Source organism: Neomonachus schauinslandi, chromosome 2 (assembly GCF_002201575.2).
Source record: "Neomonachus schauinslandi chromosome 2, ASM220157v2, whole genome shotgun sequence".
Classification (NCBI taxonomy): Eukaryota; Metazoa; Chordata; class Mammalia; order Carnivora; family Phocidae; genus Neomonachus; species Neomonachus schauinslandi.
This window is the reverse complement of record NC_058404.1, coordinates 132,503,622-132,527,999: the sequence shown is the minus strand read 5'-3', so window position 1 is coordinate 132,527,999 and position 24,378 is coordinate 132,503,622. Positions and strand designations below refer to the sequence as shown.

The 24,378-nt window shown below is 38.0% G+C and overlaps 1 protein-coding gene across 2 annotated transcripts; it reads left to right on the top strand.

Moving 5' to 3' along the window:
* The first annotated feature begins 7,359 nt into the window (after positions 1-7,359).
* Positions 7,360-20,491, top strand: MEPE (matrix extracellular phosphoglycoprotein). 2 transcript variants are annotated; one of them, XM_021689870.1, is made up of 4 exons: positions 7,360-7,413; positions 11,725-11,778; positions 12,726-12,818; positions 19,019-20,491. In XM_021689870.1, exons 1-4 carry the CDS (start codon positions 7,360-7,362, stop codon positions 20,489-20,491), a joined length of 1,674 nt encoding a protein of 557 aa, XP_021545545.1. The 2 variants fall into 2 exon arrangements, with proteins under 2 accessions (XP_021545545.1, XP_021545550.1); XM_021689875.1 differs by lacking the exons at positions 7,360-7,413; positions 12,726-12,818 and having other exon boundaries at positions 11,707-11,778.
* Positions 20,492-24,378: the final 3,887 nt, after the last annotated feature.

Sequence of the window (24,378 nt, the reverse complement as noted above, 5' to 3'; positions counted from 1 at the left end):
AAAACAGCAACCTCTGAAAAACACTATTTTGAGAATGAGAGATATTTCCCCCTTGAGGTAACACAGCAAAGTTTTACAGCCACTTTCAGCGATGTTACCATGTCCTGAAGGAAAGGACTGGTATCATTATAATTATGTTTTAACTACATCCTCTGAGTTACATTTTAAGGTGTAATAAGACATCTTTCTAATATAAAAATAAAAGTAAATTATATTGACATGTCTTCTCTTTGCTAGTAATAGCTGAATGAGTAAATAAATAGCCTAGAGAAATGAACACAGCTAGCTTCTTGCTGCTCTATGACCCTCCATGGTTCCATATCCGGATGAAATTTTTATGTACTTCTGTCGAAAATCTCAAGTACTGAGAGAAAAAAAATAAAAAATAAAAATAATTTTAGGGTAGAAGACAAAGTTGGTTGCAAGTGATGTTTTAGAAAAAGTGACCTTTTTTTAAAAATTTAGGATGAATATTGATATACACATGAATGAACATATTTAAAACAGAAACATTTTCTTCTGCTAAACATAGGATAAGACTCCCAGCACACCAATTCTGGACTCCATTCTGAAGATCAAGGGGGAATAAATACTTCTATGAAAAGCTTAAAGCCTTGACAAATCTTTAAAGGTCTATCTATATGGTAAATAGGAAATTACTCAACAAAGGCCCCTATTTTCTAATCACAACACTGTAATGATTCCCCACTGAGTCTGGAGGGGAAATGTACATGTGTTGTGTTTGTAAATTAGAAAAAAAATTACTATATATATTATATACTATATATAATTTCTCTCTCTCCCCCCAATATATAACATGTTTACCTCTAACTGCCTAAGATGATACAGAGAAATGTGCTGCAGAACAGTGTTAAAAATAAGTTGGGGACCAAGATCCCAGAAGATAAAATCACTGCCTATAATATTTTTAAAAAATATCTATCAAAGCAATTGGGCCTAGAGCACAAGTACAGGGACGATGGGTGTAACATTCCAAAAATAGATGGGAACACAAAACAAAACAACTAAAACCTCACCCCTGGATGAGGGTCCAGTAGCTGGAACTGATAGTATAGGTTCCTAGTTAACTAACATTTTATATGATTGCTCTCACTCAAGTGAAGGGTAAGGAACGAAAAAGCCACCACAAAATGCAACATGTTCCATGGACTACTTTCATCTTAAAATCTCTTTGAGATCAACCCTGGGTCAGTGTGACCCAGGAAGGCCAGGCTAGGTACATAATCTGTGGAGGTGTCCATTCTTAAACTGTCAGACAAAAACCAGAAGAAAATCCAAGTGTCCATTTCTTGCCTTAGTCTCTACTGCTTCCTAGTTTTGTTTTGTTTTCCAGTTAAATAGGGATGGTGTGAGGATAATCCCTTTTTTTTTTTTTTAACAGAACACTGTTCTTTATCTTTGGTTATTCATTCCTAACAAATATCATGGCAAAACTGTTTATGACACAAAACATTTAGAAAACATTGAGTTTTCGTAGTTCAAGCTTAACTGAGGGGGCAAGTCAAGAGGGTAGAATTAACACCTCTACCTCAGAGAACTTTAGCAAATGATCGCTCTTGGTTGTCCCCACCCCCCACCTCCGCCGCAGTTTCTTCTCTGCAACCTTAAAACCAGAATAGCCTTTTTTTTTTCTTTTGTCGATTGTAGGTTCTAAATTTAAGGCCCAAGTTGATTTTTTTTTTTTTTGCAGATTTGAATTCATTTTAACTTTGGGAGCATATATATTTAGCTACTGCCAGTTTACTCCTTGCTAGGACTAGGAGCTAAGCAATTTTTTTCTCTTAAAATTCAATGAATTTTCTCTTGTTAAACATAGATACATCTAGATAGAAGTAAACATTTTCCCATCAGTGACATAAAGGAGAAATACCTCACAGGTTCTAGGCAGTTTCACCCTGAAGATCTCCGCGACAAGCATATCCACCGCAAGCATTTCCCTCGCATAACTAACTGACCGTAAAGCAACTTTGCCGTAAAAGATACAATCACGAAGAATAAAAGGGGCTTTCATTAAAGGGGGCATAATGAAACATGAAAAATGAATAACAAAATTAAAAACACTGCTGCGAAATACAAAATATTGAGTACAATCAAAATGTATAGTGCAGATTTGAGCTAAAACTGCACAAATAACTGATTTTATTTTGTAGATTTTATCTAAGCCCTTGTCTTCATAGTCATTCATAGTATTCTACTATTTTTTTCTTTGCTTGATGATTCATCTCCTCATTGGCATTACACTTTTTCTTTTTTCACTAAAATTTCTTCCTTCATTAAGAGAAGTTTAAGGGGGAGCTGGGTTGCTCAGTCCGTAAGCATCCTAGTCTTTTTTTTTTTTGAGTTTGAGTTTGGAGTGGTTTATTATGAAGTACTGCTGTAACAAAACTGATAGATACATGTTTGTAATACTAAACATAGAACACTCAATAAGCACCCAATCAACTGTAAAAAAATTTGATTTAAGTAAATCATAAGTGTAATCACAATACTGATAATTGTGTTCCCTTAAAGATTTTATTTTTTTAAGTTTTTATTTTTCTAAATGAGAAAATGGTATTCACAAAAAATTTTTTTTCAGAAAATACTCAGATTTTTTTTTTAAAGATTTTATTTATTTATTTGAGAGAGAATGAGATATAGAGAGAGCACATGAGAGGGGGGAGGGTCAAAATACTCAGATTTTTTTTTTAAAGATTTTATTTATTTATTTGAGAGAGAATGAGATATAGAGAGAGCACATGAGAGGGGGGAGGGTCAGAGGGAGAAGCAGACTCCCCCCGGAGCAGGGAGCCCGATGCGGGACTCGATCCAGGGACTCCAGGATCATGACCTGAGCCGAAGGCAGTCGCTTAACCGATTGAGCCACCCAGGCGCCCCAGATTTTTTTTTCACATCAGAAACTAGTGATTTGAAAACCAGCACTTCAATGCAACATATCACATGAAGCATCTGAGTCTTGATTTTGGTGCAGGTCATGTTCTCAGGGTGTGAGATGGAGCACCCCCCAACCACCACCAACTCCATGCTCAGGAGGGAGTCTGGCTGAGATTCTCTCTCCCTCCTCCTCCACCCTCCCCTCTGTGTTCGCCCATGTGCCTGCGCTCCTGCTCTCTCTCTCTTTCAAATAAATAAATAAATCTTAAAATAAAAAGAGACACAGAGAAGTATCAGTTTCCAAATACTAGGATGCATATTTGTAACTGAGCTTTGTGTCCCCTTGCGAAAGCCTTCTACACTGTTGTTTGTTCTTGGCATATTGTCACATGTTCAGTGGTAGTCTGTTAAGTTCTATGGGAAATGTAGGTTCAAAACTCTGCACTATCGTATAGACCATTATGAGGGTAAGGTTTATATAATATAAAAATGGGAGTAATGTGTCAATGGAGAAATCAAACCAAACTGTTAAGCCAAACTGTCAACCAGTTATTTTTTTTATCTTTTATGACAAAATTGTCATACAGCCCATTCCTTATGTGGTGAAAATGTTTTTAAGGAAAATGCTCACAGCAAAGTAATCATTCAATGAAAGTTTAACTTATTACTATGCTCCTCATTTTCAGATGAAGAAATGGAGGCTCAAAGAGATTCCATTTAGTTGCTTAGGCAACTGACCACAACAAACAAGTGGTAGAGTCAGTATTTGAACTCAGGTCTGTTTGACTCCAAAGCTACTAGATTTAAATGTCTCCATCGTCAATGATAACACTCAAACATTCTAAAATCCAGGGTTGAACAGTGAATCAACAGTACTTCCAGCCCAACAGCTCAAACTCTAGTCCTGGCAAGTGTTTTAAAAACCAGCTCCAGTTACTCAAAAAGGATCTGCAGAATTTGGACAAAGCAAAAATAGGGATTCAGCCTAAACAAAAAAGACGCCATTCCCTCAGCTAAAGCTGCCCAAGGGCTGTTTTGTTTGTTTTATTTTGGTTTTTGTCTGTTTTGGAAGTTAGGAGAATTGGGAGTTTACATTTAAATCTCATTGTATATCATTTATAGTTTGTTAAAATTGTGTTTAACCAAAGATAATTCTTACCATTTAACCATTGGGTTAAATAATTCTTACATTATTGTACATTGATGCTTCACATATAGTTCTAATGTAAATTATCCCTCCAGGCAGTGTAATATTTTTAACCAGAACTATTGCAATCATTATTTTGGCACACAGACTGGGCAAAAGAGGAGAGAGCAGGCAATTGCCCCAGAAAGGCTTATTCTAATATGGGTGTTCTCTTGTTTCACTGAGGAAGTCAATGTCCTAAATTGACCATTCTGTAACATTCATTTCCAAACCCAAACTCTCAATGTTTCTCCCAAAACCACTTCTTCTGCAGTTTCCCCCATATCCATAAAAGGCAACTTCATTCTTCCGGTTGCTCAGAGCAAAAAACTTTGGAGTCACCCTTGATTCTTGATTTTTTCTCACACTCCACATCTGGTATGTCAGTGAATCCTATTGGCTTTACTTTTAAAATATATCCAGAACTTGACCAGTTCCCCCAGTCCCTTCTGCCATCACTCTGATTCCTAATCGTCGTTTGCCTGGATTACCTCGAGAGCTTCCTAGCCCATGTCTGCCTTTTCCTATCTCAGTTACTCTGCAGTTACTGCTCTGCCTAAAACCTCCAAGGGTTTCTTCTCACTCAGGCTAAAGTCAAGAGCCTTGCAATGATCTATAGGCCCTATGTCATCTGCATCTACTACCTTTTTGACCTCATTTCCTGCTATTCACTTCATTCGGTCTTTCCAGTCAAAATGCCTTCTTCTCTGTTTCTGGAACACGTCAGCAGGCTCTTGTCTCTGGGGCTCTCCTCTTCCTCTTCCTTCTACCTAGAATGCTCTTCCCCTAGATGCCATGTATTTACAGGGCTCAAAAGTCACTTTCTCAGTGAGGTCTTCCCAGGACCCTATCTAGTATTACAACTCAGTGTCCCCATGTCCCCACCCCCAGTTCTTGTCATCCCCTCTCCTTGTAATACTTTTCTTCTTAGGCTTAGTCTGTGTCACTATCTACACAATATATTTTAATTATTTATTTTGTTTATTGTCAGTCTCCCCACCAGATTATAAACTCCATGAATACCGGGATTTTTTTTTCTGTCTGTTTTGCTTACAGCTATTTCCCCGATGTCTCTCACATAGTAGGTACCCAATACATTTTTGTTAAATGTTGAATTTAATACAAAGAAAACTGAAATTATAAACTTTCTACACAAAAGGATAGCTAAAATGTTTTCCACTTACAAACTTGTTAGTTATTCAGAGAGTCCTAATTAATAGTTCTGAAATCAATTTTAATTATCTGGCAACATCATACACCAAACTGAGGTATTTATATTTTCTGTTTATCCTACTTTCGGGAACATTTGATAGCAGCTTTTCACCACAAAAACATTTTTAGATTAAAATTACTTTGCCCCCTATGGTTATCTGTGGGCACTGGTAACAAATTGTTTGCTAGTGCTAAGTGAGGCTATGCTGATTGGCCATTGGGAACTCTAACAAACTTTAAATTTCAGCAAAATTTGCCCGGAGACTGCTAATCCTGTGGAAGAAGCCAGGTATTCTGAAGGTAAAAGATATCAGGTAATTTGGCTCTCTTGATATTCTTGATAGCAAATAGCTTTATAATGTAGTTTACATTTTCAAGATATATGCCATCCAGTTAGGGAGATTGCTTTTGAAAATAAATGCTTTTGAAAATATTGAAAGTATTCTCTACTCAGCACAACTGTGTAATATTTAGTGCTTTAGTTTATAAAATATAAAATATGTTACCAAGTTCTGGAAATTATCAACTAAAATTGATAGCTTGGTAGCAACTTCCTCTTTGATTTAGGTGTTAGCATTATCAAGATCCACCATAATCCAAAGGCTCTAATTTTACTCTACACTTTCACTTAGAAACCAGAATAAGGATAATGTGATCATATTCATAGTTTTAAACCTCATCTGTGCAGATATTTCTATTGATCAGCATTAAGTCATTTGATGACTTGTATTGTCCTGCTCTCTAAAATACTTGGATGGCTAAATTATAGTTAGAATTAAGATCCTGAAAATTATATTGTTTAGATGAGAATAGCCTAGAGTTTTAGAATATATTTAATAGTTACATTATTTCTTCAAATAAAAATTTTTACCTTGAAATGTTTAAAGATTGCAACAGTATTTAGATTATTATTCCCATCAGAAGTGTTTTCCCCAAATAATCTCAAAGAGTGGTATAAATATTTTATTCTCATATTGGTCTCTATGTGTCTGTGTGGTAGTCAGAAAAATACTTAATATTCATCAAAACCAACAGCTTAGTAATTCACAGTTATATTGACATTTTTTTTTCAATAATGGCTACTTGACTTAAATGAGCTCACTAGATATTCTTAGTATATTCACCAGAGTATAAACATGTGCCTTTATCCATAACTAAATGTTAATGTTTAAACTTAATTTTGTTGAGCTCAATATAAAATATTATTTGCCTTTAAATCAACTACATGTAGATTTTTTTGTAATAAGATGAAAGAATAAAAACTTATTCAAAATAGTATAGAGTCTTCATTAAGACTACTGGCTCTTTAGTTACATTGTTTAGATACGAATCCCAGTTCTGCCTCTCTCAATACCTGGGAATTCTAGGGCAAGTTATTTGACTTTCTGTCTAATTCCTATTCTAAAACAGGAGTGGTAATACCATCTAACTCATAGGGTGTTGTGAGGCTCAATAATTGAATATATGTAAAATTTTCAGAACAGTGGTTGGCTCATTTTAGTATTCAATAAATTTTAGCTATTAATACAAGGATTACATAAATTGTTTCACTCTTCAGCCCACAGATGGCTACTAGCTCAGATAAATTGCTGATGAATTTAAGGTTGTATATTAGGGGGCCATCCTGGTAGCAGACAAAACTTTATTCCTCACAGTAAAGCCTGCTTTGCTGGCACCCATGTAAAGTTGTTACAACTAACGTCATATTATTATGAATTATACAAATAATCAAATTAAATGATCTCTAAAAACAAAAGGGAAAAGTTTCAGCTGACAATAGAGCAAGTAAATGTATCTATAAAAGTCATTTCTATCAACTGATTTCATTGTTTTAATAATATTGGACAATTTTCACTTTTACATTAGAATAATTAGACATATGAAGGCTCTTGGGTTAAAGTATCTATACTTGGATATAAATGATTTTTTTTAAAACAAGAAAATGGACTACTGGGAGAAGGATGTTTATATATACTTTTGTGTTTTATTTATTCTTAGGACTACAGTTTGTAATTGGCAATGCTTTAGGGTAAAATATTATTACCTTTTTGCAGAGAGTCTCAAAGATGCAAATTGTCTGTTTGGGACTGCTTCTTTTCAGCGTGACCTGGGCAGCACCAGTAAGCATTTAAAATTCAGTTATGCATCATATTATCTTCTGTCTCTTTATTTTTCTAAGCAAATGTTTTTTGTTTTTTTTTTTTTTAATTAGTAACCCTTACCTTCCTCAGCTGCAATAAAGTACCAAACAAAAAGAAAGCATCCAGCACTTGACACAAATGTCTATCACCAAGGAGTACCTCAAGAAACGTGTGCTGAATTATAAGATGTCAACATGTGGCCTTTTAGGAAATGCCAAAAAGAGTATTTTTGAGAAAACTAATAGCCAGCCACAGTGTTTCAAATCAGCTAATGTTAATGAGTAAATGCTCAGAGACCCAAATTATAACACATCTAAAGAACTTCTCGATATTTTACTAAAAACTGAAAAAAATTTGACTTGACTGTTTTAAGGCTGACCAAATAGATTTTGTAAATACAGTGGCAATGGAAAGAAACCAGACCTTTTCTGTAATTCTTGTAAACAGCCCCCCCCAACACTGAAATCCTGCTAATGATTTTCTCTTCATCAGCAAGGCTAAAGATGGGAAGAAGGACCCCTAAGCCTAACATAAATTGAGCTGCAATTTCTTTTTGTGTCTTTTCTTCCCTCTGATTCACCTGGATGAGTACTCAAGATGTGACTAAATTATCTTGTGAAAATGCTGAGTGTTACCGATATTTTCTGCAGTGCAGACACAGTGCTAATTAGATAATGTCTGAAAAGCATCCTAGCTTTTCAGAACAACAATTTCAGTTGGAGAGCATGGAAACAAGTAGTCATTCTGTTGCCAGAAGTACTTAAATATAGGTCCTGAGCCAGTGAGTGACCAGTTGGGTAATCCAGTGATGAGCATGAACCATGCCATCCAGTGAGGACAGCAGAAGTTGGAGAAAGCATGGCCCCTCTTAGCGCATATCCTTTGACAGTCCTGTGGTGGGCCATACTGCTTAAAATAGACATCTGCCAGGCCCAAATCACACAACTCAGCTCAATCACAACCACAGAGGCACGTGCTTAGGCATGACAGGGGTTGATTGGTTCTGCTGACCCAGCCCAATCCCACCAGCTGAGGATGAATTTATTTTGAGCAACACATTCCAAGGAACAGCTGGAGCGGCATCTTCTGACCATTTTCCAGTAAATGTTATGTCAATATCAATCCAGTGACCACCGGTCAAGAAAAGGTGCCGGCATTCCTCCTTAGAGGGAGACAATGCCTTCTCCATTATAGGGCCACACTCAAACGTGGCAAAACTGCAACGTGGGTGCAGGGGCAGAAGGGAGGGATGCATATTTCAGATGAAAAAGGCTCAGCAAGGACATAGAGACAAAATTTGGAATTATGAGTGGCTAAATGTGATGTTTTCTCCCAGATAGATTCCATTTGAGTGATTACCTAAATTATTTATTAATAGATTGTGGTATCAGAAATTAGAATATATTGAGTCACTTATATCTGTTTTGGAGTTATAATCAAAATTCAAACTGTAGGAGAAAAAAAGTTTTCCTCAACCTTCTTTGGGTTCATGGCTCTGTCAGAAAATTAAACTGATTCGACAGATCAACAGGAGAAAAGCACGCAAATGTTATTAAATTTCTATATGTTCATGGGAGCTGTCACAAGAGAATGAAGACCCAAAAAGGTGACCAAAGCAGGAAGCTTTTATACCTTTCAGACAAAGAAACAATAAATTTGTGAAAAATTGATAAGACAAAGGGATTTGGGCTGAAGGTAATCCAACTAGGTCCAGATAGTCCTTAAATTCCTTAATGAGGAAGATGAGGGTTAGTTTAACAAAATTTGTGGATTCCTCCCATGTCTTCTCTGAACTGATGAGAACTGGTCCCCAGTAACAGGAGACTTTGTTTCCTGCCTGTAGGCAGAAAAGGGGGAACTTTTTCTGCATTTACGACTAAATTGCCTTCAGTTCAAGATAATTTTTATGTCAAAGAAACGTATTTTGGAGGTGACATTCTGATTTCCTTCAAAAACAAAATTTGGAAGTGGAAGAAAACAAAAGATGGATATGGGGCCATGCAATTCAATTAATATTCATCAACATGCAGTTAGACTACAAAGACTTTATTATAAGTTACTTTGTTGTAAGTTCATGACTTATTATTGCAAACTTTTTTGAGGTGCTCTATACTGCCAAGTATGCTTTTAATTCATAGGTGTGTGTTTTCTATGAGAAGATGCTGAATACCCCAAACCACCGTTTTTTTTTCTCTTGCTTAGTATCTACCCATCTCATTTTTATGTTTTCTCTTTCCTACAGCCCCATATGCAGAATTATTTTCACTGTTTTGAGGGTTTTGAGAAATGAGGCAGTGATCTAAATTTACATGCATAAGAGAATAAAAAAAACCAGTGTCAAAAAAAAGTCAATAATGGATGGAATTATAAAATATGCTTTGAAGGTACTTAATGTAAACTTCAGAAACATATCCTCTTATTATTAAATATGGTTTTTTGGCAGAGAGCAGGCCATTTAGAATTTTATTATTTTAAACCTGGGACTTTGAGACAAAGGATTTGGTTAAAATATCTCCTTTACTTCTACAACTTCTACCGGCTGTTTAAGTGTAGGTAATTTTATTTCTTCTACTGCCTATCTCACAGGGGAATCAGATGAGATTAGGTATACAAAGGCAGTTTACAAACTGTAAAGTGCTATGTAAATATAAGGTGTTATTAACAAACTATTTTGTTTCTAGGATTTAATGGAATGTTAGGCCTTGGAGCCAAGCCAATAGGGCACGTTTACTAAAGTTTTGAGTTTATTTCTAAGACAAATTTATCAGTCAGGGTCCAGTCAGGAAAATAAAATAAAAATAAAATAAAACTCTCATGACAGGGAGTTCAGTAGAGGGATTTTATCTGGAGAATTGTTATAAAGTATAGGACAAACAGAAAGCAAATCATGGGTAGTGAGACAACCCAAAGATTAAAATTACTACCACCCCTTGGGCTGAAGAAACAAGGAAGGAGGTGGTGTTCTCAGTGCCCTGAGTGGGAGGAGGGGCCCTAGCAGAGGCAGGACCACAAAAGAGATGTGTCCAATCCCAGAGATGCAGCCCCAAACAGAGAAAGCAGGAAAAGACATACCTTGGCCGCTCTCTCCTTCTACCTTCCGACCTCAGGCTAGGCCTCCCGTAGGCCAAACCCGGACTGAAGCCAGATGGCAAAGTTGCTTGGGAAATGTAGTTTGTAGAGGTCATTCCTGAGAGAACAGAAGTACAATATCTGCAAGTATAATTGCCTGTATTTTATTGTAGAAAAATACAGAACGTTAAGGTTTATTCAGGAAGACTGCTGTCTGGGTGGATAAGACCTTTTTATTTCACCTTTCCCTTGAGGGCTTCTGTCTCTTCTATGACTGAAATACCACCATGATGCCTGTTTCCACTTTAGCACATGCATTTAAACACAAACCAGTCCCACGCATTGGTTCCTTTTCCCGAATCTGAGATACCCTAGGAGTTTCAAAAATTAATAAGAAAATGAAAATACTGGGAATAAAAGAATTGTTATGTCTGCTCTTCCACAGCAAGCTCGCTCCAAAATTCTCAGGTTTTCTTCTGCATGCTCTCCTGTGACACCAAAAGCCTGGAATACACTGCCTGGATCTATTCCTTCCTAGTTTCTGGCCTTTCTCCACCTCAATGGCTACCTCTCACCCCAGGTGCTCTCAAGATCTTTGGACATGTCTATGTCAGATCACAAGGAAGTATTTGTCCTGATCCGTAGGCCACTCCATTTTCCTTTCCCAGACAGAAATCTCTGCTCAGGTGACTGGCAACAACGAAGTCCCATCCTTGGATGTGGTCCTACCCCTTATGTACATGGCTATGGTTTTACTTTTGCTGGACCACCAGCAGCAGCATCTCTTTGCTCGCATAGCAATCACTAAGCTTATGCAATCTATGCACACGTATACTCCACATCACTGGACTCTGATTTTGGTTCACTGATACTAAACAACTCCCAGTGTGCCAGCGAAAACTTATTTTTCCGTTGATAACAGCAACATCCACGCTTCCACAGGGGGAGTGACACCCCTCCCCTACTTGACAATTCTCCTGTGCTTGAGCATGGTTCTAATGGGGATGGCGTTGTCTCCCTCTGGTGGAGGAATGCTGGCACCCTCTTCTGTAAGACTAAAACAGGTATTAATGTAATGTATCCATCTTCTTTGGTTGGAATGATTTTTCACATTGCATAATACAACCCAGTAAGAGAAAAAATAAATGGGACATTTATTGCTGGCCGAAATGGACGGAAGAATGAATGTTTGGTGACGTTTTATTTCTTGTTTCCTTCCAGACATTTCAGCCACAGGCTGAGAAAACTAAGGAAGACTGTGTGGAAGAACAGAGGGTAAACAGAATTATTCTTCTCAAATAAATCTATTTCAACTCTGCAAAGGAAAAAAAAAACTCATGAGAGGAAATTTTTAACTGTTAAAATATTCCTGTGCGCTTAGAATGGAATTGCAAAATTACACAACATAATTTTGGCACTTAATTCAGACAATATTTGATAGAAAAAAGAAACATTCTGAATGGAGATTTGTATCTCTTCACTGTGATTTCTTTCTTCAGAGGGAGAAGTGAGTAAAAACCCTGGCGTATTATTAGCGAACTATTTTCCCACACATGTACATGAGAACAAAACAACAAATAGGGGAGTAAACAAAGGGAAGGGAGTTAACCAATCTTAATGTGGAATTCTGTTTACATGGAGTTAGTTTTCCATATGCATGCAGAAAGTTAAACAAGTATCCTCAGCTTTTCATGTCACCAAATTGCAGCCTACCATGGTTTCTCCTGGCAGTCTCAGAAAATTCTGTTCTAGAACCTAACAATCTTCTGTTCTTTACCTCAGCTGAAAATTACAAAGGCAAAAAGGGCAAATGTTAGAGTCTGAATGTTCACGCTGTGAGTCTTTCCAATTTGACATCAGACATGAATATTGTAAAATCTGCATTTCTCCTAATCCTTACAGCCCCTCCCACCTGAAAATATTTCCACATGCTCCATTTCCATTGAAACTGGTAATAAAATTAATACACCCTGGGAGAGAGAGCCGTTGATAGCCATCCTTGGAGAAAACAGATTCACAGACATGTAGAAAAGAAAGGGACAAGGTTTATCTTTAGGAGCTGGCTGACAGGCACTCTCCTGTGGTTATTAAGAAGCACCACCATTTGTCAGAGGCAAAATTTGACTTCCCTTAAGTTAAAGAATATCTCATACAATAAAAAAGAGAGCCAGACAACATAATAAGATATAAACACATCTTAATACAATGTTATGTTTTTGTAGATAACGTACAAAGGCCACCATGAGAAACATGGGTATTATATTTTTAAGTATGTTTACACATCATCTGGGAGGAAAAATCAAACTGACATAAAGGTAAGCTGAATTTCTGAGTGAAGATCCTTATCATGAGCCAAACTCTGGACTAACCCTAGGGGAAACTGTAGAGGAGACAACTTTACTTTTGATTACTCTGGGTTTCTGTCTGTGGTGGGTGCCTCTGTCCTTTTCCCATAGTCCCTGGCTCCTTAAACATCTCTGCTATAGAACTCTGACACAGATGGGCCACCCCACAGCCTGGCTGAAATCCTGCCCTGCTTCAGGACCTGCCCCAGCAGGTGTGATACTGGTAGACCCCCGATGCCCGGGCCTTTTTCTTACTGCTTCTGAGTAACGTTTGATCTTTTATAAGGAGGGTTTCTGAACATTTTCTATCATAATGGTAAGGATTAGAAGACTAATAGAAGAAATCATTTTAGCCTAAAGAGTGACATGTTTTAGTGTCCCTTAAATTCATTCCACTGATGACTCCATCTGGGCCAGAATGCTTGGAAGAGAAAGAATAAGGGCCTTGTCCCTGAAATAGGACAATAATTCTTTTCATTCAGCCCCTTTTTGCAGATTCATTGGCCAAAGAGCTGGAAACAGCTTAAAATGCCATCAGCAAAAGAACTATTTACTTTTTTCCAAATCTGGCTTCATTTCCCATGAAAGTGGTAGTTCTCTTCAGAATGTTATTTTGTTCTGCTCATTATTCTTTAGATGGCATCTCTAAGACTAACTAACTGCCTGTTAAACTAATTTGTTACATTGAGTAAGTTAAAACTTATTTGTTGTAATAAATATATGTCGAGCTCTTCCTATTGTGCAAGATACTATGTGAGATAAAATGATTGAGAAAACTTAATTCTTTCTCTCCAGGAACTTAGAGTTAGAAAAAAAAAATGACTTATAAAAGTCATTATAAAACTCAAGACAGAAATGTGCAAAGTGCTGTGGGAGTAGTACCCCAAAACTATGATTTTAGGGGTTTAGAGTAGAAAAAAATAGTTTCTAGTCTGGTGTTTAGGGAAAGCTACATAATGGAAATAACTGAGCGGGGCCTTGGAGGAGGAATACAATTTGAGCAAACAAGTGGATGAGAGAAATTTGAACAAACAAGTGGATGAGAGAGGCCATTCCCCACGAAAAGAATAATATGAACTAGGGCATGGAGATAGAAAGGCAGAGCATAGGAAATCAGACCAGCGAACTGATACAAGGACCACCATGCAATTAGTGATGCAACCAGAAATCATTTAAAATAACAAATACAAAAATGACTGACCATCACATTCCACAGTTTAAAAGTTGTTTCATGTTTTCATCTATAAAAGAACTCTATTCAGTCTTTAATGAAATGCACACAATTCATTAGTATACAAGCTACTGTTTTTAAAGCAGTCGAAGCACCAGAAAGAAAGCAAAATCTCCCACTGCAGAGTAGGGAGAGAAACAAAATTAAAAGGGATTATCCCGATCTACTGATTTGCTAACGCATCTGTTTAACTCAAAAGGCTATATTCACAATGAGCAAATGAATTTTATTTCAAAGGAAAATATAAATGTCTGTGTAAAACTTTCCAGGACTCAATGATTTAAAATAAGTCAAATGTTTAAAATGCTTTTTATTCAGAAATAATTCACTGTAAAGTTTGTTTCTGTTATAGTTTTTCCCACAGGAAAATCTTACCTATTTTCGGAATATTCCTGCCAATATGAAAGATCAGAGAATATCATAACTCCCACAAATAAATAATTTCAAGTTATATCTTAAAGATGCTACAGTTCTAACTTTTACATGCTGTATATTAGCCAGTTTCCTAAGAGTAGAAGGCATTTCCATAAGTTATTCTTAATCTTGAGGTTCCAGTATGAGCTGATTCACAATTTCTCCATTGCTTCCGATAGTAAGATACATGTATGAAAGCAAGCAGTCCTCCAAGTAAAATGGCATACTTATTTGCAGACAAAAAAAAGAGAGAAAAAGGAAGTCCAAGCAAAATACATTTCGGATAGCATAGTCAGAGGGGCCACAAGCTCACGGAATCCTCCCAGAGGGTGACACTCAGGTAGTACATAGATAGAAGGGTCCAGAATTAGTCCATCCCTATCTGCCACCACAACGTCTAGGGAGGGACAAAGCCTGAGAAAATAGCTGTGCATCCAATAATCAAATGACTATCACTCCTATCACTCACAATAGGTAGGAAAGCAAACAGCCATTTGATAAAGTTCTGTATGAAATGATAGTTACCATTATTTATATAGACATTGTTCTAGATACACAGACACTGCTCTAGATACTTTACACACATTATAACATTTAATAAAATCATTTAATTCTCCCAACAATCCTGAAAGGTAGCTATCATTTTACTTATTTTACGACTAGGAAAGCTGAGCCACAGAAAAGTAAAATAAGGTTTCTAAGATCACACAGCTCATCAACGGCAGGGTTGGGCAACTGACTCTAATACCCACGCTCTTTCCATAGTACACCTACTTTCAACGAGCACTTGGCTGAGGTAACAAGAAAGACCATTTGGCACCTCCTGCCTGCTGTTTGGCTAAATGTGATTCCCCATTATCCTGGCTCCCTGAATGTGGGCTTTCCATCTCCTTTACCTTCCCTACACACTTGCCTGTGAGTGCAAGCTTCCAGCTGTCTACACTTTTTTCCTCCATCTGGGAGCGCTCATGTATTTGCACATATTTAATTAATACATCCAAGAAAATGTCCACATGCTCAATAGGAGCCAACAGACTGAAGCGGTGGCCAAAAAAGACAGGAGAAAATTAAGCTGTATTAGTAAAAACAGGGCTGTGGCCAGGGCAAGGAAGCTACCAGATGCTGTGTGCTCAGGACTGCCCAGGCTACATCAGAGTCTGGGGCCATTTGGGACCCCACAGGGTAAAGGAGATCCGTAGTCAGACGACAGCCCCAAACATGGTGACCTAATAAAAGAGAACTGCAAGTGTCAACTTGGAGAAGAGAAAGCATCCAGTGAGTTTAGGGGAAATCTTAACTTTTCCAAATATTAGGTTGCAAATGAAAGAGGAAATAACCTTAGTAATTGTTGCATCAGTTACTAGGTGCAGGTTAAAAAAAAAAACTTAAAAAAATAGAACATGGGCGCCTGGGTGGCTCAGATGGTTAAGCGTCTGCCTTCGGCTCAGGTCATGATCCCAGAGTCCTGGGTTCGAGTCCCGCATCGGGCTTCCCGCTCCTTGGGAGCCTGCTTCTCCCTCTGTTTCTCTCTGTCTCTCATGAATAAATAAATAAAATGTTTAAAAATAAAATAAAATAAAAAAATAGAACATAATGAAAATTAGATTATAAATGAAAAGATCTCACATAAAACATAACAAGCAATTAGCCCGTAAAGTGTTCAAGGAGGGAACAGCTGACCATAGGTCATGAAACTGGGAAGGACTTGTCCTGGGTGACCCCGTGAGGCTGTGATACCTAACCCTGTCTCTAACTAGGTATTGCTTTTCAAGCTCAGGTGCTACATCCTCACAGCATCAATCTGTCCAATATTAAAGTCGTTCTTTTTCTCTTGTCTTCATTTTTGCAGATCAATATTCCAGTCCATTTTAGTTATTAATCATCTTCTATTTGGACACCAATAGAAGGTTTTTTTTCTTTGTAATGTTTTTCTCTGGCGTAATCCAAACCCAAGTGATTACATCTCAGTCTTAGACACTGCAACATCCTCCTAGCTATTCTTTCTTACCACTATTCTTCCTAAACTGTTGATTTTTATTTTGTTGATCCCTTGCTCATAAACCTTCACTAGCTCTTCATCCTTTGCAAAATAAAACCAAATTCTTTACCCTCGAGTTTCAGGTCTACAGCTCTCCAGCACTCTGTATGTGTGTGAGAACCCCAATTAGATATGAGGTCCCTGCCCCACCACTCCACGCCCCCTTCTATGCCCCTGCAGGACTATTGCCTCTATCATCCCATGAGTCATCAGGTATTGCTTAGTACATGTGGCACACAGCCCAATTTCCTACATGTCCCCGTCCCTCAATTAATACCTCTTATTTTCATTTCATATTACTCACCAGTTCATATTACTGACCAGGCTTATGTCATGGTGTTGTCAATTTTATCTCACCCTACAATTTGGAAGTGGAGAGAAAGTATGTTATTTATTTTGTGTATAATTGTTCTGTTGCTCAAGCGCTCCTACCTGTGGGTTAATGCGAGGGAAGAGAGAGTGTGCAGAAATTAATTTAAAATCAGCCTGTTTAAACTTAAGTTTATCAAATCATTGTAATAGTTCTTTAAGTAAGTCCTTTAGTCTCTTTTGGGTAAAAACACTCAGATCCTCTCTCTCCTCTCTCTCCAAGATGGCATACAGGCACATGAGGCAATGGGGTATGGCTTATACCATCCACTACATATGATATACCGTATGTATAAACATGGCTTCCACCACAGTGGAGGGGAAGATGTGGAATCCTCAGACATGCATGGGCAATGTTGCTTGACCACTTGCATGCTATCCACCCTGCTTGTATCCTAAGATGAAGTCTCTGGTTACCATAGCTTAAGATCAGCCCAGTACAGTCTTGGTTGGGGCCCAGTGGTGCTTCAGTCTCTCTTGGCTCTCAAAGACAATTTAGACCCCTCTGTGTTTGAGTATGACTCACATTTGTCCATAGTGTACATGTTCCATCTATGTGGCTCCTTTAAGAGCCACCCCACAACCCTCCACAGTGATACCTTCTGGAAAGTTCCTGACCAGACTCTCAGACACTTTCATATCTACCCTGTGCCACACAAATACTGTGAGTGGCATGGGCAAAGTCGCTGTCAACCCCTTTTTCTTTTTGACCACATTGTTCTGCCAAGCTTATTGCAACTTGGCTGCACCTCAGGTTGGCAAAGTACAGCCTATGAAGCAGCCTCTTTACAGACTACCCCCCCACCAAAAGGACAAATTGAGATACATGTATAAACACTTTACTTTCCTTCTTCACTTTCTCTTTTGCATCCCATTATCACTTGAGGACTTTCTTTATCTAGATCTCCATTACTTAAACTTTATGACTTAGAACTGTAGTTCTCAAATATAGTCTACAGACCAGCAGCTATCAACATCAGCTGGGAAATGTTATTAAATGCAAACACTAGAGCCCCATCCCAGATCTACTGGATCAGAAACTCTGGCCATTGGTTCCAACAATTTTTATTTTATCAAGCCTTCCGAATGGTTCTGATAAATGCTAAATTTGGGAACTATTGATCTGAACTATCAAATTTGGTTTATTACATGACAAACAGGGAAGAAAAGAAAATTAGTGAATCCTTTTTCTGACAATAGCTGGGTTTGCAACACTTGCTGCAAATCCTTTGTTTGAATGTCAGAAGCTGAGTATTACCTAGATTAATCTATTTGTCCATTTTCTGAAAACAGGGGACAAAAAGAAGAAATGAAAAGAAAAAGAAAATTTTCCTCTAGGCAGATGAATACCTCTGAAGACCAGGGCAAGAACACACACACACATACACACACAGAAAGGGAGAGAGAGAGAGAATAATTATTTTTTAAAATACGAACTCCATTTCACTTGCAATGACTTACACAAGAAGAGGACAGCATTTTTTTTTTTTGCTAAAAATATTACTATTATCAATTTGCATTTAAACATCTTATTGTTTGGTGTGGTATTCACAAAAATTTTAATAGTGAACTTTCCACTTTTAGTCCAAATATTTGTCTTTGTCTCAACAACAAATAATGTTGTCATTGAGATTTTAACCATGATTTCAATTTCTTTTATTTTAGCAATTATGTTTCTATGTTTAGGAAGGACCACTCTTGAATCATATGCTCCTTAAATTCAGGTCCTCCTTCAAAATTGGGCCCTAATCTACATTTCCAAATTTATTTCTTATTCACTTCTTTAGGATTTCTCTATTCAAACCACAAAGTTTTATTCATATTATCTTTCAAATGTTTCCTGTTTCCAGACATTTGAATATGCCACTTTTTCTTAAAATATCCTCTCTACTTTCCTATCACATATCTGGACCCTACCCATCCTTCAAACCTTTTTCATTCTTTATCCATGAAACTTGCTTTGACCATTCCAAAATTATCTCTACCAACAAACTTCTATTGAGTTAATAGTCTTTCTCTTAAGCATCTGGTGGGTAATTGTTTTTAAATTGCTTGGGAATTATTAATTTTTAAAAATGTAACATAAAATAATACTTTATGTTGAAAATTACACTTTAGCAGGAAGAAAAAAACAAAGACAATATTGCTCTTCAAAATCCTGGTAAGAGAAGAAATCAAGAACCAGCACCTAAAGAAAACATTGCCCAGGAAAGAGAAAAAAACTTGTCCATTCTTGGAGCCAATGAAAATAACCAAAGTAGCAAAACCCAAACTCTTTTTGAAAACAGACAGACAACAAATGAAGATGATAGTATTAATAACAAAGGAAATGCCCACAGTGACCTAAAGATGTCCATTTATCCTGAATCCACCGGGAAAAATGGGGCTGAGGATGGAGACAATGCTATCAACAAACTACGTGACCAAGAAGAATATGGTACAGCTCTCATCAGAAATAATATGCAACATATAATGGAGCCAAGGACTCTGACTGAACTCTTGGCAGAAGAAAACAAAGAGAAGAAACCCAGGAACCTTCTAAGCAAAATTCCAGCAAGTGTGAACTATGTTAAAGTCCCCTCAAAAGATAGGAAGAATTATCAAAGAGATCCCCAAGCCCAGAATAGTCCAGTTAAAAGCAAAAGCACCTACCATACGCAACACAACATTGGCTATCCAAAACAGCTCCCCAAAGTCAAAAAAATCCCCAGTGATTTTGAAGGCAGTGGTTACCCAGATCTTCAAGAAAGGGGCGACAATGATATCTCTCCTTTCAGTGGAGATGGTCAACCTTTTAAGGACATTTCTGGTAAAGGAGAACCTATTGGTCCTGACCTAAAAGGTGCAGATATTCAAACAGAGTTTTCCGGCCCAAGTGAAACTGGTACTATCGGTCCTGATGCAAGAGGGCCAGGTTATAATGAGATCCCAGAAAAAGAAGAAGGTGGCAGAAGTACCATCGGAACCAGGGATGAAAATAGAAAAGGGACAAGCACTGCTGATGTAAGTCTAGTGGAGGGCAGCAACGGTATCATAGGTAGCACCAACTTTAAGCAACTCCCTGGAAAAGAAGGAAACAGAGTAGATGCCAACAGCCAAAATGCTCACCAAGGGAAAGTAGAATTTCATTACCCTCATCCACCCTCAAAACAGAAAAAGAAAGAAGGCAGTAGTGATGTTGCTGAAAGTGCTAATTATAATGAAATTCCAAAAAATGGCAAAGGTAGCAGCCGAAAAGATACGGAGCCTTCTAACCGGAATCAAGTAATCTCAACTGAAAAACAAAGATTTCCCAGTAAGGGCAAAAGTCGGGGCTGGCTCTCTCCTTCTCATGATCTTGATAATGAAATTAAAAATGAAATAGGTTCCCATAATGGCCTCAATAATGAGGAGACTATAATAACACCGAGCAGAAAAAATCATTATGTACCCCACAGACACAATTCTACACGGAATAAGGGTGTGCCACAGAGGAAAGGCTCCTGGGGTTACAGAAAACCCCACTCCAGGAGAAGGTTTAGCCCCTCTAGGAAGCATGACAGCAGTGAATCATCTGACAGTGGCAGTTCCAGTGAGAGTGATGGAGATTAGCCCACTAGAAATTCCCAGCGGGATAAAGCTTCAGATATCTAGTCATCTGTAACCTAACAGAAAAGGAGAGCCACCTGAGAGCAGACCAGATGAGAAAGGGCGGAGCAGAGAATTGAGTAAGCCAAGAAAACTGGCCTCCTGGGGAGATTTGTTGCTCTCGTGATGGTCACAGTATGAGGTTCTATTCAAAGTCATGACGCTTTTTTTCAAGAAGAAAAATTAATTAAGGTTATGTGGAATAGGTAACATTTGAATAGATGTCATTTAAAACTAGTTTGTGAGGGTCACAAAAGCCTTCGTTTGTTGTTTGCTTTATAGATATGAAAAGCAACAATATCGCTCATATGATAATCTGTAATTAAATCATCCATTAGAAAGTCTGTTGTCCGTGGTGCTTTATTTCAGAGGCAACAAGATTAGTTCTGCCTCTGGCAAAGGCGGTGTTATGAAGTTTATCTGTTGAAGAGAGCTTAACCGCATTCCCTCATCCCACTGCGCTTCAGCCGACATTTCCTTCTTCTTCTGACCTCCCTGTTTTCTAATGGAGATAGCCTGCTTCCTATCTTTCTACACTCCCTTCCTGTGTTGCACATTATAACTTCCTATAAGGCAAGTTTTATTCCTGGAACAAATTTCCATGTGATTACTTTTATTAGTTCTGCCTCCTTCTAGACAAAGAAGGGAAGGGGATGAAGGGAGGAACGAGGATAATTTGAGAAGGAGAAGCACAAGTGCAAAGACAAAACCAAACTTACTTTGGCAGGTGGTATTCATTGGCTGATCCCAAATCACTTCCAGTTTCTTTCTTTTTCCCAATCTTTCATATAGATGCTTTTCCAGCTAATGGCCTTAGGACACTGTTCTGGAAATTAGACCCAAGCTGCCTGGTAAGGGAGGGGAGTGAAATTCTGGAAGGCTTTTGCTCTTCCTGGTAAGAAAAGCTTTTACAGCTAGTACCATGCTTCCTCCTTTCTTACCCTAGTCTTCTTTGCTCGACATTAACATGATGCTCGAGGGTGCAGCAGTCATTTTGTAACCATGAAGAAAAGGTGACAGGTAACAGAAAATATACATTTTGGTCTCTGCCCCTGGTTCCTGGCATAGAACTCTGAAAACCCTTATAATTTCCTAAGTGATAAGAGCACTAGGAACATCTTTTGTTCTAATATTTGGTCTTTGACCCTGGTTCCTGACACAGAGCTCCTAAATGCCTTGGAATTTCCTGGGTCTTTTGTTCTAATGAGGTGACTCTTGGTGGGCTCCTAGATGGGGGCTGGTCATGAGATAGGCCAGATTAAAAGCTTGAAATTTTCAGTCCTATGCCCCCATTCTCCAGAGAGGGAGGAGGGACTGGAAATGGTTAATTATGCCTATGTGATGAAGCCTCCACAAATATCTCAGACGTCTGGTGTTCAGAGAGCTCTCAGGTTGGCGAACACGTGGAGGTGTCAGGAGATAGCCTACTCAGAGAGGGCATGGAAGCTCTGAGCCTCTTCCCACATACCTTACCCTTCACATGTCTTCCATCTGGATGTTCATCGGTATCCTTTATCATATCTTTTTACAATAAGCTGGCAAACAGAGAGTAAACTGTTTTCTTGAATGCTGTGAGCTCCTCTAGCAGATTAACCGAACCCAAGGAGAGGTTTGTGGGAAACTCTGATTTATAGCCAATAGGTCAGAATCATAGGTGACAACCTGGACATACAATTGGCATCTGAATTGGGGAAGGGGGCAGTCTTATGGAACTGAGGCCTTAACCCGTGGGATCTGATGCTATCTCTGGGTAGATAGTGTCAAAATTAAGATAAATTGTAGGACACACAGCTGGTGTCACAAAAGTGCTTAGTGTGAGGGGAAAACCCACATATCTTGTGTCAGAGGTGTTGTGAGTGTGGTAGAAGTGTGAGAGTAAAAGAGACACACAGGAGAATTGTAGGTTTTCTAACACAAAAAGACAAAATAATCACAGAGATACCACTAAACCAGCTCCATCAGTCTCCTGCCCCCAGAATGCTTGTTCTGTGAGTAAAATAATTCTCTATGTGTTAACTGTTCTTTTTTTTTTTTATAGCTGAGTTGAATTACTAATTCACATACCTCTCTATTTCTTACATTCTTCTAAATGAGAAGGGCCAAGAGAAGAAGAAAGAGGTAGAAGGCAGAGCAGGTTGTCTATTACTTCTCTTGTCTCTCTAAGATAGAAGTTTCCAGACAGTAGAAATAATGACTGGTACATTCTGGACGGCACCTAGACTATTGAGTTGAATAATGTATATAACACAAATGAAAAACATCAGTATCAATACAACATCATGGTGCCTTCAAAAAATCTAAACTGTACATTAGGTTGATAGAAGGTACTTTTTTTTGCTAAATAAAAGTTGCAATATAAGCTATGGAAAAAATCAGATTCTCCACATACACCCAAATAATAATGGCTAACATGTGCCGTGCTCTGTTACAACCTTTAATCTGCACACCGCCCAGTTATATGGGTACCATTACTATCCCCATTTTACAGCTGAGGAAACTGGGCCACAGAACTGTTAGTAAGTGTCCGGACAAGCTAGGATTTGATCCAGGCAGCCAGGCTCTTTGCTCTTAAACACTCACTGTACTACCATACATCATATAGATAGATATACATAATACAGAATACGCACTACATATATGGATGGAAGTATATATATAGACACATATACACGGAGAGTGTGTGTATATATCCATATACACATGTGGGCATGCGCGTGCGCACACACACACACACACACACACACACAGCAAGAGAGAACCTGAAAATAGAACCTGAAAACAAGGAATATCTTCTTTCCCTCACTTAGTGTCCATCTTTTAGGTATAACAGTAATAAGTGTCAATGAAAAGAGTTAACATATCACCTAATAAATTAGTCACCATTAGAATTCCAGAATAAACTCTTCCTAGTACTTCGCTTTTTTAAAGATAAATACAATTTTGGTGCACACGTACACACACACACACAACTTGAGGCAATTAATGAAATGAAGAAAGCTATATCAGAATTTAAATTGCAGAAAAATGAATTGAAATCAACCTGCTATTTACATTCTAGATTATAACAGACTTTTACATGTAAATGGTCTGATCACATGAAAAACACTTGGCATTGTAAAGAAAAAAAAAAAATGAAGTGATAGAGAAAACGAATGTTTTCTTTGGGTTTGCAGGCAGGACTTCCAAAGGCTGTCAGTCTTAGTCTGCTATCTAGTGGAGAAATTGTACATTTCAATTCTCTGGCCAGATGTTCTTTTTTCTCACCAAGCTTCAGTATTGTGCACATTCACTTAAAACACTGACAATGTTCAGATTTTCATCCATTTAAGGGAAACTGGAAATGTTTCAACATCTTCAATGCCTTGCCAAGGGATTCAGACATACAGGGTTGAGTCCAAAACTGAAGGACCAGATATCTGGAAGCCCAACCCACAGTCAGGCCGTGGGTCTGTGCTGTGTCCAAACACACATTTCAGCCAGCAAGCTGCACTGCTTCACTTTTTTAAAAAAAACAAACATAGATTTCCAAAACAGGGCAGAAAATTCCAGCTTCACAAAGCTGCCTTTTATGCAATGATTGAAATGTGCATATTCTGCCACCTTGTGCCCAAAAAGAAAAAATTGCTCCAGGCTCTGGCATTTATTTCAATGCTGGCTACTCCCTCCAACCTCACCCTCCTAGATTTCTCTGCTTATAAGTATCTACCTTGATTTTGCAGCTAGAGTTCTTCTGTTTTTACCAATCTAGCTAGTCGGGGCGATGTATCTGATTCTGTTTGGCATAACGTTCAGCTCTGTCGTAAAATGTTTACCGAATGACTACGTTTTACAAAATTCCATGGGGATCAGAA

Coding starts and splice junctions, on each gene's coding strand:
- MEPE (XM_021689870.1), top strand. CDS start 7,360: ATGCAAATTGTCTGTTTGGGACTGCTTCTTTTCAGCGTGACCTGGGCA. Junction 11,779..12,725: donor ACTGTGTGGAAGAACAGAGG/GTAAACAGAATT, acceptor ATGTTTTTGTAG/ATAACGTACAAAGGCCACCA. Junction 12,819..19,018: donor AAAATCAAACTGACATAAAG/GTAAGCTGAATT, acceptor ATTACACTTTAG/CAGGAAGAAAAAAACAAAGA.